This window comes from Pan paniscus, chromosome 3 (assembly GCF_029289425.2).
Source record: "Pan paniscus chromosome 3, NHGRI_mPanPan1-v2.0_pri, whole genome shotgun sequence".
Classification (NCBI taxonomy): Eukaryota; Metazoa; Chordata; class Mammalia; order Primates; family Hominidae; genus Pan; species Pan paniscus.
Genome location: NC_073252.2, coordinates 125773069 through 125787575, shown reverse-complemented (window position 1 = coordinate 125787575; position 14507 = coordinate 125773069). Strand labels below are relative to the sequence as shown.

The following is a 14507-nucleotide window of genomic DNA, read 5'->3' as shown; positions in this document are numbered from 1 at the left end:
GAGCTGAGACTGCACCACTGTACTCCAGCCTGGGCAACAGAATGAGACCCTGTCTCAAAAAGAGAAAAAAAAAAAATAGAATTACACAGCTGCTAACATTGGATTACATATCAAATCACCTAAAACTTAACAAAAAAAAAGTGTTCCTGTTCTATAGCACATAATCTTTACTGAAATTATTATAACAGAATTTAAAGCATAACTTTTTATTTTTCTTTGAGATGGAGTCTTGCTCTGTTGCCCAGGCTAGAGTTGCAGTGGCATGATCTTGGCTCACTGCTGCCTCCACCTCCTGGGTTCAAGTGATTCTCCTGTCTCAGTCTCTTGAGTAGGTGGAATTACAGGCGTGAGCCACCACGCCTGGCTAATTTTTGTATTTTTAGCAGAGACTGGGTTTCACCATGTTGGCCAGACTGGTCTTGAACTCCTGAGCTCAAGTGATCTGCCTGCCTTAGCCTCCCAAAGTGCTGGGATTACAGGCATGAGCCACCACACCCAGTCTTAAAGCATAACTTTTAAAAAAGGCAATATAAATAAAGAATTTAACCAAACACTAGGCTCATGTATTACTGAAATCTCAAATATGTTGCTTATTTTCACAAAATACATAATTTATGAATATAATAAAATATAAAACAAATACATTTTTATAAATATACATGTTTTAAATAAAGACCAATTCAACTGGAATTTCATTTTTAGAAGCTAATTTTACACAGAAGTATATTTCCTTATAAAAAGTATTTAAGCTGGGCACAGTGGCTCACGCCTGTAATCCCAATACTTTGGGAGGCCAAGGTGGGCAGATCATGAGGTCAGGAGTTAGAGACCAGCCTGACCAATAGGATAAAACCCTGTCTCTACTAAAAATACAAAAATTAGCTGGGCGTGGTGGCACGCACCTGTAATCTCAGCTACTCAGGAGGCTGAGGCAGGAGAATCACTTGAGCCCGGGAGGTGGAGGTTGCAGTGAGCCAGAGATTGCGCCACTGCACTCCAGCCTGGGTGACAGAGTGAGGCTCCATCTCAAAAAAAAAAAAAAAAAAAAAAAGTATTTAAATATATCTTTTTGGGTCCTAGAACCATCCGTATATAGTGATCAAAATAAATATATATTATTACTAAAATGACCAAATTAGAATCTACTTTTCAAAATGTAACTTGTATTAAGACACATGTAACTGGTTATTGAATGAAACCTTGCCAAAGTATACAAAAATTCATTTTACCAATGATTATTTATCATATGCCTACACATAATATGTGCAAAGAACCAGGTGCCAGAAGGAATGCCAAGTGTGAAAAACAAAATCTTGGCTCCCAAAGAGCTTACTTCCACTGTCTTACCAAGTCCTCTCAGAGCTCTAAGTCCAGAAGGGAGGGTTTCTTTTTATGGAAACTATGCTATCCTTCGTCCAAACAGATCATAGTCATGCTTCATCAGAAAAAAAAAAAAAATTATTCTTATCTTTGTTTCCTATCCTCATTTTTCTATTTATGATTACACAATTTCCCCAACTTTTTCTTTTAGCCTTGTATGGGAGCCTTGAATTCTCAGGTCCCCCAGATTGCTCTTTTAGTAGAAGTTACTGATATGAAATTCTGGGACAGTAGTTATTTATAATAGTAGACTCGGTCTCAAATTGTTTCAGCACTTTTGATGAAAACAGACTTAAGATGGCTTTTTAAAAAGAGAGAGCGACAGAGAAGTATCTGTGATTTAAATTGCAAACCATTTCTTTTTTCTTTTTTTTGAGACAGTCTCACTCTCATTGCCCAGGCTGGAGTGAAGTGGCTTGATCATGGCTCAGGACAGCCTCGACTTGCCAGGCTCAGGTGATTCTCCCACCTCAGCCTCCTGAGTACCTGGGACTACAGGTGTGCACCATCATGTCTGGCTAATTTTTTTTTTTTTTTTTTTTAGATGGAGTTTCGTGCTTGTCACTCAAGCTGGAGTGCAATGGGGCGATCTTGGCTCACTGCAACCTCTGCCTCCTGGGTTCAAGCGATTCTCCTGCCTCAGCATCCCGAGTAGTTGGATTACAGGTGCCCACCACCATGCCCAGCTAATTTCTGTATTTTTAGTAGAGACAGGGTTTTACCCTGTTGGCCAGGCTGGTCTCGAACTCCTCACCTCAGGTGATCCACCTGCCCCGGCCTCCCAAGTGCTGGGATTACAGGCGTGAGCCACTGCACCTGGCCATTTTTTTTTTAGGGGCGGGGGGTATATTTTGTAGAGACAGGGTTTTGCCACGTTGCACAGGCTGGTCTTGAACTCCTGGACTCATGCAATCTGTCCATCTCAGCCTTCCAAAGTGCTGGGATTACAGGTATAAGCCACTGCACCCAGTCAGTAAGCCATTTCTTATGATGAATTATTAGAGAAAAATCAAACAAATACATAGGGCCATTATTATATTTCTTGACTTGAGTATACAGTATGTGATAAATATTTTATAAACATTATAATTCTCACAACACTTCTACATGGAAGAAATTACATAGTATTCCCATTTTATGAATGAGGTAATCAGTAAACAAATGTTACAATTCCAACCTATGCCTGTATGACTCCAAAGTCAGTCTTTCTATTAAACCCAGGCTGCCTCTCACTAGACCTAAATAAACTCTTCTTGCTTTTTAACCAATTTATGGATAAGGTAAAAATTACATACCTAATTCTGAATTCTGGGCTTGGTTCCAAAGTGGAAATTCTTCAGCCGGGCACGGTGGATGCTGCCTGTAATCCCAGCACTTTGGGGGGCTGAGGCGGGAGGATCACCTGAGGTCGGGAGTTCGAGACCAGCCTGACCAACATGGAGAAACCCTGTCTCTACTAAAAATACAAAATTAGCTGGGCGTGGTGGCGCATGCCTGTAATCCCAGCTACTCGGGAGGCTGAGGCAGGAGAATTGCTTGAACCCAGAAGGCGGAGGTTGCAGAGAGCAGAGATCACGCCATTGCACTCCAGCCTGGGCAACAAGAGCGAAACTCCATCTCAAAAAAAAAAAAAAAAAAAAAAAAAGGTGGAAATTCTTCAACTACTTAGCTTGGCCTTTAATTTTTCACAAGGTTTCACAAAGTTCATTATAAACTATCAAGTTTCATTCTTCATAGTATACCGGTTTGCCTCCACCCCATCCTACTTTCGTCTATACCTCTTTCATGCTATGACCACATAGAACATGGGACTTCCAAATCTACACCTCCAGCACTTTCCAACTGCCTACTTGATTTCTCCACTTGCAGGTTTAACAGAAATTACAAATTTGACACATCCAAGTCAGAACTTTTTTTTTTTTTTGAGACGGAGTCTCGCTCTGTCGCCCGGGCTGGAGTGCAGTGGCGCAATCTCGGCTCACTGTAAGCTCCGCCTCCTGGGTTCACGCCATTCTCTTGCCTTAGCCTCGTGAGTAGCTGGGACTACAGGTGCCCACCACCACGCCCGGATTTTGTTGTATCTTTAGTAGAGATGGGGTTTCAGCGTGTTAGCCAGGATGGTCTCAATCTCCTGACCTTGTGATCTGCCCGCCTGAGACTCCCAAAGTGCTGGGATTACAGGCGTGAGCCACTGCGCCCGGCCCAGAACTTTTGATTTCCCTCCCACACCATCCAATTCATACACAAGTCCTATTATTTAAACTTAACTATATCTTGAACTCAGGAAAACTTCTCTCCATTTCCACTACTACCTAGTTAAACTAAAGTCACTACTCTTTCCTGCATCATTTCAATAGCTTCCTATTTGTTTTCTCTGCTGCTACTCTTGTCCCAGTAAACCAAAGTAGCCAAAGTAGGTTTTAAAAAATATAAATCAGGCCACTCATCTGCTTAAAGTCCTCTAGACACTTCCCATTGCACTTTCAGATCATTCACATTCAAAGCATGATGGCTTTTCACCATCTGGTCCTTGTCTTTTTTTTTTTTTTTTTTTGGGATGGAGTCTTGCTCTGTCGTCTAGGCTGGATGCAGCAGCATGGTATCCGCTCACTGCAACCTCCGCCCCCTAGGTTCAAGCAATTCTCCTGCCTCGGCCTCCCCAGTAGTTGGGACTACAGGTGCATACCACCATGCCTGGCTAATTTTTGTATTTTTAGTAGACACAGGGTTTTACCATGTTGGTCAGGCTGGTCTCGAACTACTGACACCAAGTGATCCACCCACCTTGGCCTCCCAAAGTGCTGGGATTACATGTGTGAGCCACTGCAGCCAGCCCTTGCCTATCTTTCTGACCTCATCTTGTACTACTCTCCCCTCCTGATGCTTACATTGGGCTTTTCATTTACTTTTCCTTCTCTGTGGCTGATCTTATTCCAAGTCTTCGTGCAGGTGGCTCCTTCTCATTATATCATGTTCTCATATATAATACTGTTACTACACCGCATCCCATATTACTCTTTATACAATTGCCCTGCTTTACTTCATTCACTGGTCATTGATAAATATCTGAAATCACCTTATTTATTGTTATCTATCTCCCACACTAGAATATGAACTTTATGAGAAAATGTTGTCTTATTGTTGCAGTATTCCTAGTGTCTAGGGTCAAATATTTATTGACTGAACCAAACCAAACACAATACAGATTATGGAAATGCCTTGGAGTTTATCATTTTAAAAGACTGAAAAGAGAAAGTTTATCTTCAGATTTTCTATACTATGCATTGTAAGAATAAAGTGTCTAATTACACAAAGTAAATGTACCTTAAAAAGGAAAAGGTAGGCTGGGCACAGTGGCTCACGCCTATAATCCCAGCACTTTGGGAGGCCAAGGTGGGTGGATCACTTGAGGTCAGGAGTTTGAGACCAGCCTGACCAACATGGTGAAAGCCCATCTCTACTAAACATACAAAAATTAGCCAGGTGTGGTGGTGCATGCCTGTAATTCCAGCTACTTGGGAGGCTGAGGCAGGAGAATCGCTTGAACCCAGGAGGCAGAGGTTCCAGTGAGCTGAGATCGCACCAGTGCACTCCAGACTGGGCGACAGAATGGCTCCGTCTCAAAAAAAAAAAAAGAAAGGGTTTTATCATTTCTTCATTTACAGTTTCACAACTAAACTATATATTAAGTCTACCTGTTAAAATTTTTTATTGTATTTCCTTAACAGACATTAAAATGCAAAAATCTTAAAAATAAAAATTAAAGTCAGTATTCATACTACAGTTTTATAACAGAACTCCCCCCCCCCCCATAATATTTAGGTATTCAATTTAGAAATGGTTAACAGAAGGCAACCAAAATTTTAATACTGCTGGATATTGGGTAAAAAGACTGCAAAAATGAAAGTGATATATACTTACACTTGGTCCTTGGGTTTCCTGCAGCCATTTAAGAATGTGGGTCAAAGAGAAAGTTTTAAAATAATTAAATAATTTTGTTTGTCTGAGAGTACATTAAATAGTTAAATTTTACACAATTTAATACTGAAATAACTCCATTCTAATTATCTTAAGTAGGCTGTTTAGAAGTTCTTAAGTTTTCAACTTAATTATTTTCCTTTTTTTTTAAAAAAAAAAAACAGCTTTACTGATATAATCATATATCACATAGGCCGGGTGCAGTGGCTCACACCTGTAATCCCAGCACTTTGGGAGGCCAAGGCGGGCGGATCACGAGGTCAGGAGATCGAGACCATCCTGGCTAACATGGTGAAACCCCATCTCTACTAAAAATACAAAAAATTAGCTGGGCGAGGTGGCGGGCGCCTGTAGTGCCAGCTACGCGGGAGGCTGAGGCAGGAGAATGGCGTGAACCCTGGGGGGCGGAGCCTGCAGTGAGCCAAGATTGTGCCACTGCACTCCAGCCTGGGGCGACAGCGAGACTCCGTCTCAAAAAAAAAAAAAAAAAAAAATCATATATCACATAATTCAGCCAATAAAGTATACTTATTAATGTTTTCAGTAAATTAACAGGGTTGTACAATCTTCAATTTAAATTTAAAATGTTTATTTTTTATTTCGTTCATAAAATTTTTATTATAGAAAATCCAAAAAGTACAAAAAATCAGATTAAAGAACAACTACTTTATCTACAGACAACCATATTAACATTTTGGTGTATTTCTCTTTATCCACGGTTTTTTTTTTTTTTTTTTGAGGTGCAGTCTTGCTCCGTCGCCCAGGCTGGAGTGCAGGCGGCTCACTGCAACTTCTGCCTCTTGGGTTCAAGTGATTCTCCTGCCTCAGCCTCCCAAGTAGCTGGGATTACAGGCACACGCCACCACACCTGGCTAATTTTTGTATTTTTAGTAGAGATAGGGGTTTTGCCATGTTGGCCAGGCTGGTCTCGAACTCCTGACCTCAGGTGATCCTCCTGCCTTGGCCTCCCAAAGTGTTGGGATTACAGGGCGTGAGCCACCGTGCCAGGCCAATGCACAGTTTTTGCTTTGGATTTTGTTTTTAGTTTTTTTTTGCATACCTGTGCCACACCATAGAGTTTTATATCCTATTTCCTTTTCTTTTTTTTTTTTTTTTGACACAGTTTCACCCTTTTTGCCCAGGCTGGAATGCAATGGTGTGATCTTGGCTCACTGCAACCTGTCTCCTGGGTTCAAGTGATTCTCCTGCCTCAGCCTCCTGAGTAGTTGGGATTATAGGCATACGCCAGCATGCCAGGCTAATTTTATATTTTTAGCAGAGACGGGGTTTCACCATGTTGGCCAGGCTGGTCTCGAACTCCTGACCTCAGATCATCTGCCCACCTTGGCCTCCCAAAGTCCTGGGATTACAGGCGTTAGCCACTGCACCTGGCCTATATCCTATATTCACATCAGAAATACTGGTCATACATTATTGTAAACTTTTTAATAATAACAGTTAAAACTTACTGAATGCTTATTATTTATCAGGCACTGTTCTAGACAGTATTAATCATTTAATAATCTCAATAACCTAAGAGATTATTCCCATTTATCAATGAGAAAATTGAGGTACTAAAAGGTTATGTAACATGTCCAAGGTCACAAAGGTGGTAAGTGGTAGAGAAATAAATATAACACAGGTAGAGAAATAAATGGAATACAACCAATTGCATAAAATTCCAATATTATGAATCACAGTTTACATAACTATTTCTATTTTAGACACTTAGCTATTTCTAATGCTTTACTGACATGTTTACTAAAGCTATACAAACATGTTTTTGTTATTTAATTTTTTCTTAGTTTTTATCCTTAGAATAAATTTCCCAGAATCAAAATCATTTTGTCAAGGGATATGATGTTTCAAAGCTCCTAATACATATGGTAAAATATGTTTTCTCAAACGGTTGAACTAATTTTCAGTCATTAGTAACAAGAGTGCCCATTTCAAAGCAGCCTCACCAGTACTGTTTTTTTTTAAATATTTGATCATTGTTGTTTTAACTCTACATTTATTACCAGCAACGTTGAACATTTCTTTATATCTGTGCACCAGTTTCATTTCTTCTTCTGTGAATAGTCTGACGTCATCTTGAAAATTAAGTTAAGAACTGTCTAAACCTCAACTGATACCGTAAATGCATTTAAAACATGAGTGTTTCCTTAATAGCAAACATTTGACTTACTAATATTAAAATCTAGCATAAGTCTCCCAAGAAATGGAAGTACAATTTCTTTACTGCACAATAGAAGTACAATCCTTATGTTAATTTTTAAAAAGCATGAAATAGTCTTTCACTCCTTTTGATTCTTGCTCCTTAAGTATTTTCTGAACTGATGACTAAATTTAACTGGTTTAGAAAACTTGGTTACTATCATTCCTTTTGATGACTAAATATATCAATAAATAAACAAGGCAAAAGATTTCTTAGATATCACAAAAGGATATAATAAGGGTTTTCTAACAATAAAGAAGCCATTCGGGCTTCTTTAATCATAGGACGGGCCATTAGTGTTCGTCGCCTCCAGTAATGCTAAGGAAAGAAAAGAACACATACTCAAAAGAATATAGTAGCCACTTCTGTTAAGGAGAATATGTTAACAAATTATCTAGAGATTAAGGCATTATAATAAAGTCTTACATGATCTCCTGTTCCAGCAAGATGAATGCATACAGGTCTATATTTGCTGTTCCATTCTTTAGGCACAATAAATTGGAACCTATTTTTAAAAGCATAGACTTATCAATAAAATTCTCTTTAAAGGATTTTCAATAAAAACTTTCAGTTCTTAAAAATTTTACATTTAAATTATCTGAGAGAAAATATCAGTCGAAATTTTAACATTCAAATTGTAATTAACTAAATTAAGTTGTCCAAATGCTACAAAGATATTGTAAATCTGCTTTCTGTTAGGATATTAAAATATTCAATACAACACAAACAGAATTTATTGTCCCTATTCTTTACCTTGTTCAATATCATAACTTAATAAATACATAAAGAAATTTTCTTATCTTGTAGAGACACCACCATATATGAGTAAGTCTTAAAAGAAGTAACTATTGGCCAGGCGCGGTGGCTCACGCCTGCAATCCCAGCACTTTGGGAGGCCAATATGGGTGGATCACCTGAGGTCGGGAGTTCGAGACCAGCCTAATCAACATGGAGAAACCCCGTCGCTACTAAAAATATAAATAAAATTAGCCGGGCATGGTGGCACATGCCCGTAATTCCAGCTACTCAGGAGGCTGAGGCAGGAGAAGCGCTTAAACCCGGGAGGCAGAGGTTGCAGTGAGCCGAGATTGTGCCACTGCACTCCAGCCTGGGTGACAGAGCGAGACTCCGTCTCAAAAAAAAAAAAAAAAAAAAATAGGAACGGAGTCTCACTCTGTTGCCCAGGCTAGAGGGCGGTGGTATGATTTCAGCTCACTGCAACCACCGCCTCCCAGGTTCAAGTGCTTCTCCTGCCTCAGCCTCCTGAGTAGCTAGGAGTACAGGCCCACACCACTGCACCTGGTTAATTTTTGTATTTTTAGTAGAGATGGCGTTTCACCACATTGACCAGACTGGTCTTGAACTCCTGACCTTGTGATCCGCCCGTCTCAGCCTCCCAAAGTGCTGGGATTACAGGTGTGAGCCACCATGCCTAGCCAAAAGAAATAACTCTTTAGATATAGCTCCGACTTTTTCTCTTTGCAAAAGAAATGCTTGGCTGTACAAGCTGTTGATATATCAATAAGAGTTTATGTTGTCTTTTTTAAAAACTTTTAGTATATGATAGAATCTGATTCATTAAAATGTTGATACTTACAAGTAAAGTCAATCCATGCCAGAAAACAAAAAACACAAACGCACAGATAGTTTTCTCTATTTGTCTATTTTTTTTTTTTTTTTTTTTTTTGGAGACAGGGTCTTACTGTTGCCCAGGATGGAGTGCTGTGGCATGATCACAGCTCACTGCAGCCTTAACTTCCTGGGCTCAAGTGATCCTCCCACTTCAGCCTCCCAAGTAGCTGGGATTACAGATATCTGCTACCAAGCCCAGCTAATTTTTCATTCTTTTTAGACATGGGGTCTCGCTATGTTGCCCAGGCTGGTCTCAAACTCCTAGACTCAAGTGATCCTCCCGCCTTAGCCTCCCAAAGTGCTGGGATTACAGGCATGAGTCATTGCACCTGGCCTTTGTTTTTTTCTTATTGTAGTATTTTGGTCCTCATTTAATGTTTTATGTTTTTTCTTTTAACCTATATGACTTCTCTTTGTTTTACTCTGGTGGAATATACATTTTAACCTTTTTTTTTTTTTTTTTTTTTTTTTTTTTAGAGACAAGGTCTCACTTTAGCCCATAATTGGGTGACACAATTGTGCGGTGACACAATTACAGCTCACTGCAGCCCTGACCTGCTGGGCTCAAGCAGTCCTCCCACCTCAGCCTCCCAAGCAGCCGGGACTACAGGCATGTGCTATCACACCTGGCTAATTTCTTTATTTCTTTTTTCTTTGAGAGATGGAGTTTTGCTCTTGTTGCCCAGGCTGGAGTGCAATGGCATGATCTTGGCTCACTGCAACTTCCACCTCCCAGGTTCAGGTGATTCTCCTGCCTCAGCCTCCCAAGTAGCTGGGATTACAGGCATGTGCCACCATGCCCGGCTAATTTTGTATTTTAAGTAGAGATGCAGCTTCTCCATGTTAGTCAGGCTGGTCTTGAACAACTAATTTCTTTTAATTTTCTGGAGACAGAGTCTCCTTATGTTGCCCCGAATGGTCTTGAACTCCTGGGTTGAAGTGATCCTCCCGCCATGGCCTCCCAAATAACTGTGATTATGGACATGAGTCACCACACGTGTCCGTTTTAACCATTTTTAAGTGTATGATTCAGTGGCATTAAGTACAGTAACACTGTTGTGCAACCATCACTATCATCTATCTTCAAAACATTTTCATCTTCCCAAACTGATTTCTCATTTTAATTTCCTTAGCAGTTCGTATTTTAGAACTACTATCATAGTAAAAGACTGTACTCTGTCAGCTGAAGGTTTGACCTGAGGTGACTGGATTCTTAGGCAACATAAAACCTCAATTCTGTCTTTGCGTGGACAGAAGGGGTAATATTACCCCTTATCCACTGTCAATAAATTGCTGAATAGAACAAAGACAAATAAATTTAGAATGGTTTAAGAATTATTTCTGTGTTGTGCTCATGGGAACTCTTAATTTTCAATCTCATAATGAGAACTGGCACTGTTAACTAACACCTTTGCTTCATTTTGCGTTCTCAACATTGTCGAGTTTCCTGATATTTTAAAGATTTTGGGGAAATGAAAACACTTAAGAATTTTTTCAGTAGAAAGCTGGACATCTCTGCTATTATTTGTACTTTCCTTTTGTTCCATAGCAATGCATGCAGTGACTTCATTATTGGATAATAGCTTTAATAGGAATTTTTTATTGGAGTATTAACTAACTACCCACCTAATTAATTTCAGTAATCAGTGTCTCTGCTCAAATTCGACTATCTTCTAACAGTCTTCCCCAGTGTCCCATGATGAATGGGTACAGGCCATGTGACTCCTCTGCCACAGCTGACTGGGTCAAGCATAAGCCAAATTAGGGCAATGAGATTTGCTCTTTTGGTAATATGGAATTGGGACAGACTATAGTTAGATTCTGTTGAGCTTTTGGATATGAAAGCTCTGTGGGGCTGTGGTAGCTATGTTTTGTTAGCTGTATGAGAAATGAGGAGGCCAGACTGCCCATGACATAGACATAGGGCATAAAGCAGAGACAAGAGACTGTGCAACAGGGAAGAAGATGAGATAAGGGAAGTATCCTCTTGGATCTTGATGGCTTCCCATTTCCCGCTTCTAAAAATCTCATGAGGTAGAAAATGCACACAGGAGGTCAGCCTCAGTGGCTCATGTCTATAATCCTAGTGCTTTGGGAGGCCAAGGTGGGAGGATCTCTTGAGGCTAAGAGTTCAAGACCTTATCTCTGCAAAACTGAAAATAAAAAATATTAGCTGGATGTGCTGGAACGTTCCTGTAGTCCCAGCTACTCAGGAGGCCAATGCAAGAGGATCACTGGAGCCCAGAAATTTAAGGCTGCAGTGAGCTGTGATCAGGCCACTGTACTCCACCCTAGGTGACAGAGTGAGACCCTGTCTCTTAAAAAAAGAAAAAGAAAGAAAAATGCATACAAGTTGATTTGCTTTTCATTCCTTTACTGCCATGATGGCAATAGCAACAGCATTTAAAGGAATAATAAACTAGATGACCTCTATAGGCCTTTCTCAATTCCAGCTACCTATGAATCTAAGTAATAGGAAATCAGCTGATGATAGCACAAATAGGGCAGGAAACAACAAACAGACTTTATACCAAAGTTTCAACATGTTTTGGATATGTACAATTTTTTTTTGAGACAGAGTCTCACTGGTTGCAAAAGCCGGAGTGCAGTGGTGTGATCACAGCTCACTGCAACCTCCACCTCCCAGGTTCAAGTGATTCTCCTGCCTCATCCTCCCAAGTAGCTGGGATTACAGGCGTGTGCCACCATGCCCAACTAATTTTTTGTATTTTTAGTAGCGACAGGTTTCACCATGTTGGCCAGGCTGGTCTTGAACCCCTGACCTCAGGTTATCCACCCGCCTTGGCCTCCCAAAGTGCTGGGATTACAGGTGTGAGCCACTGCGCCTGGCCTCATGTATAATTTTTGTTTTGTTTTGTTTTGTTTTTTGAGACGGAGTCTCACTCTGTCGCCCAGGCTGGAGTGCAATGGCGCAATCTCAGCTCACTGCAACCTCCACCTCCCGGGCTCAAGTGATTCTCCTGCCTCAGCCTCTCGAGTAGCTGGGATTACAGGCACACACCACCACAACCAGCTAATTTTTGTATTTTTAGTAGAGACGAGGTTTCGCCATGTTGCCCAGGCTGGTCTCGAACTCCTGACCTCAGGTGATCCACCCGCCTTGGTCTCCCAAAGTGCTGGGATTACAGGCGTGAACCACTGCGCCCAGCTCTCACGTATAATTTTTAACAAGGAGCTAAACATAAATTTACTGAATAAACCTTATTACTAAGATGAGTTTAAAGTTTTTCCATTGAAGAGCTAGAACAATATTTGAGAACAGACATAGGAGATGGCTGCAGCAGAGGCAGAAGTTGTTATTTTGGTTCTTTTTTTTCTTTTTTTTTTGAGATGGAGTCTTGCTCTGTTGCCCAGGCTGGAGTGCAGTGGTGCGATCTTGGCTCACTGCAACCTCTGCTTCCCAGGTTCAAGCAATTTTCCTGCCTCAGCCTCCCGAGTAGCTGGAACTACAGGCATGTGCCACCACACCTGGCTAAGTTTTGTATTTTTAGTACAGACAGGGTTTCACCACGTTGGCCAGGCTGGTCTCGAACCCCTGACCTCAGGTGATCCGCCCGCCTCAGCTTCCCAAAGTGCTGGGGTTACAGGCATGAGCCACTGTGCCCGGCTGAGCCTCATATTTTCTAAAAAAACAAAAAGAGGCAGGGAAAGTAGAGACGAACAAATAGAACAACTGATCTTGAAGGAAACAGATGTTATAAAAAGAATAATTTAAAAAAATTATATTATGGGGATAGTTTCATCACTAGGTAAAGTATTAAAAAATCAGTGAATTCTACAATTGAAATGGTTTTTTGTTTGTTTGTTTTTGTTTTTGTTTTTTTTTAAATCGAGACAGGGTCTTGCTCTGTTACCCAGGCTGAAGTGCAGTGGCATGATCTTAGCTCACTGCAACCTCTGCTTCCCAGGCTCAAGCGATCCTCAGCCTCAGCCTCCGAAGTAGCTGGGACCACAGGCACGTACCACCACACCAGGCTAATTTTGCTATTTTCAGTAGAGACTGCTGTCTCTGCCCAGCCTGAAATGAGTAAATTTTATATGTAAAATGTACCTCAATAAAATTGTTTAAAAATTAAAATATACATACACATTCTAATTTACATGCCAGAAAAATAGAATACTTCCAAATATATAAAAAATTATGTTTTTAAGAGAAAAGAATTAGCTGGATAATAAAAAGATCTTGGAAATTATGATAAAAAGCCATTTGCTTTCCATCTGTTATCTCTTTATTCTTTTTAAAATTCTTTTCTATCTTTTTTTTAGATTTATTGGGTGTTTTTCATTCTATTTTATCCCTCTTATTAGCTATACTTCTCTTTTTATTTGGTAGTTTCTCTATGGTTTACAATATGTATTTTAATTTAACAGAATCTGTATTATTTGGATTAATTTTTTTTTTTTTTTTTGAGACAACATCTCACTCTGTTGCCCTGGCTAGAGTACAGTGGCGCGATCTCGGCTCACTGCAACCTCTGCCTCCTGGGTTCAAGCGATTCTCCTGCCTCAGCCTCCTGTGTAGCTGGGACTACAGCCACGCGCCACCATGCCCTGCTAATTTTTGTATTTATAGTAGAGATGGGGTTTCACCATATTGGCCAGGCTGGTCTCGAACTCCTGACCTCATGATCTGCCCACCTCAGGCTCCCAAAGTGCTGGGATTACAGGTGTGAGCCACCGTGCCCGGCTTATTTGGATTAATTTTTACAATGACCAAATAATGAAGGTGAAGGCTAGAAGAAAACCATCAAATGTCAAACAAATGGTGAACAACAAAAATTCAGAGAGAGAAATTATAAGAGAAGAGTTAAAAGGTGTAGATAATATGGCCGGGTGTGGTGGTGGTGGCTCATACCTGTTATCCCAGCACTTTGGGAGGTGAGGCAGGTGGATCACCTGAGGTCAGGAATTTGAGACCAGCCTGGCCAACATGGCGAAACACTGTCTCTACTAAAAATATGAAAATTAGCCAGGCGTGGTGGCACCTACCTGTAGTCCCAGCTACTCGGGAGGCTGAGGCAGAAGAATCGCTTGAACTCAGGAGACAGAGGTTGTCGTGAGCCCAGATCACGCCACTGTACTCCAGCGTGGGTGACAGAGCAAGACTCTGTCTCAAACAAACAAAGTATTAATCTAGTAGTTCCAACATCTTTCTTTTTTCTTTTTCTTTTTTTTGAGACAGAGTCTTGGTAGGGTGTGGTGCCTCACACCTGTAATCCCAGCACTTTGGGAGGCCAAGGCAGGGAGATCACCTGAGGTCAGGAATTCAAGACCAGCC

General features: G+C 40.7%; 1 protein-coding gene across 6 annotated transcripts in view; it reads right to left on the bottom strand.

The window, feature by feature from the left end:
- ABHD18 (abhydrolase domain containing 18) overlaps positions 1 to 14507 on the bottom strand; it is a 74282-nt gene that overhangs the window by 22756 nt on the left and 37019 nt on the right. For 2 of the 6 annotated variants that reach the window (XM_055111817.2, XM_055111818.2), the window contains exons 1-3: positions 7380 to 7446; positions 5302 to 5319; positions 4705 to 4999 (exon numbers count right to left, since the gene is read on the bottom strand). In XM_055111817.2, coding sequence (XP_054967792.2) covers positions 4705 to 4999; positions 5302 to 5319; positions 7380 to 7422 — 356 coding nt within the window. In that variant the 5' untranslated portion in view covers positions 7423 to 7446. The other 4 variants (XM_003823149.6, XM_024928622.4, XM_055111819.2 and 1 more) reach the window with 4 other exon arrangements.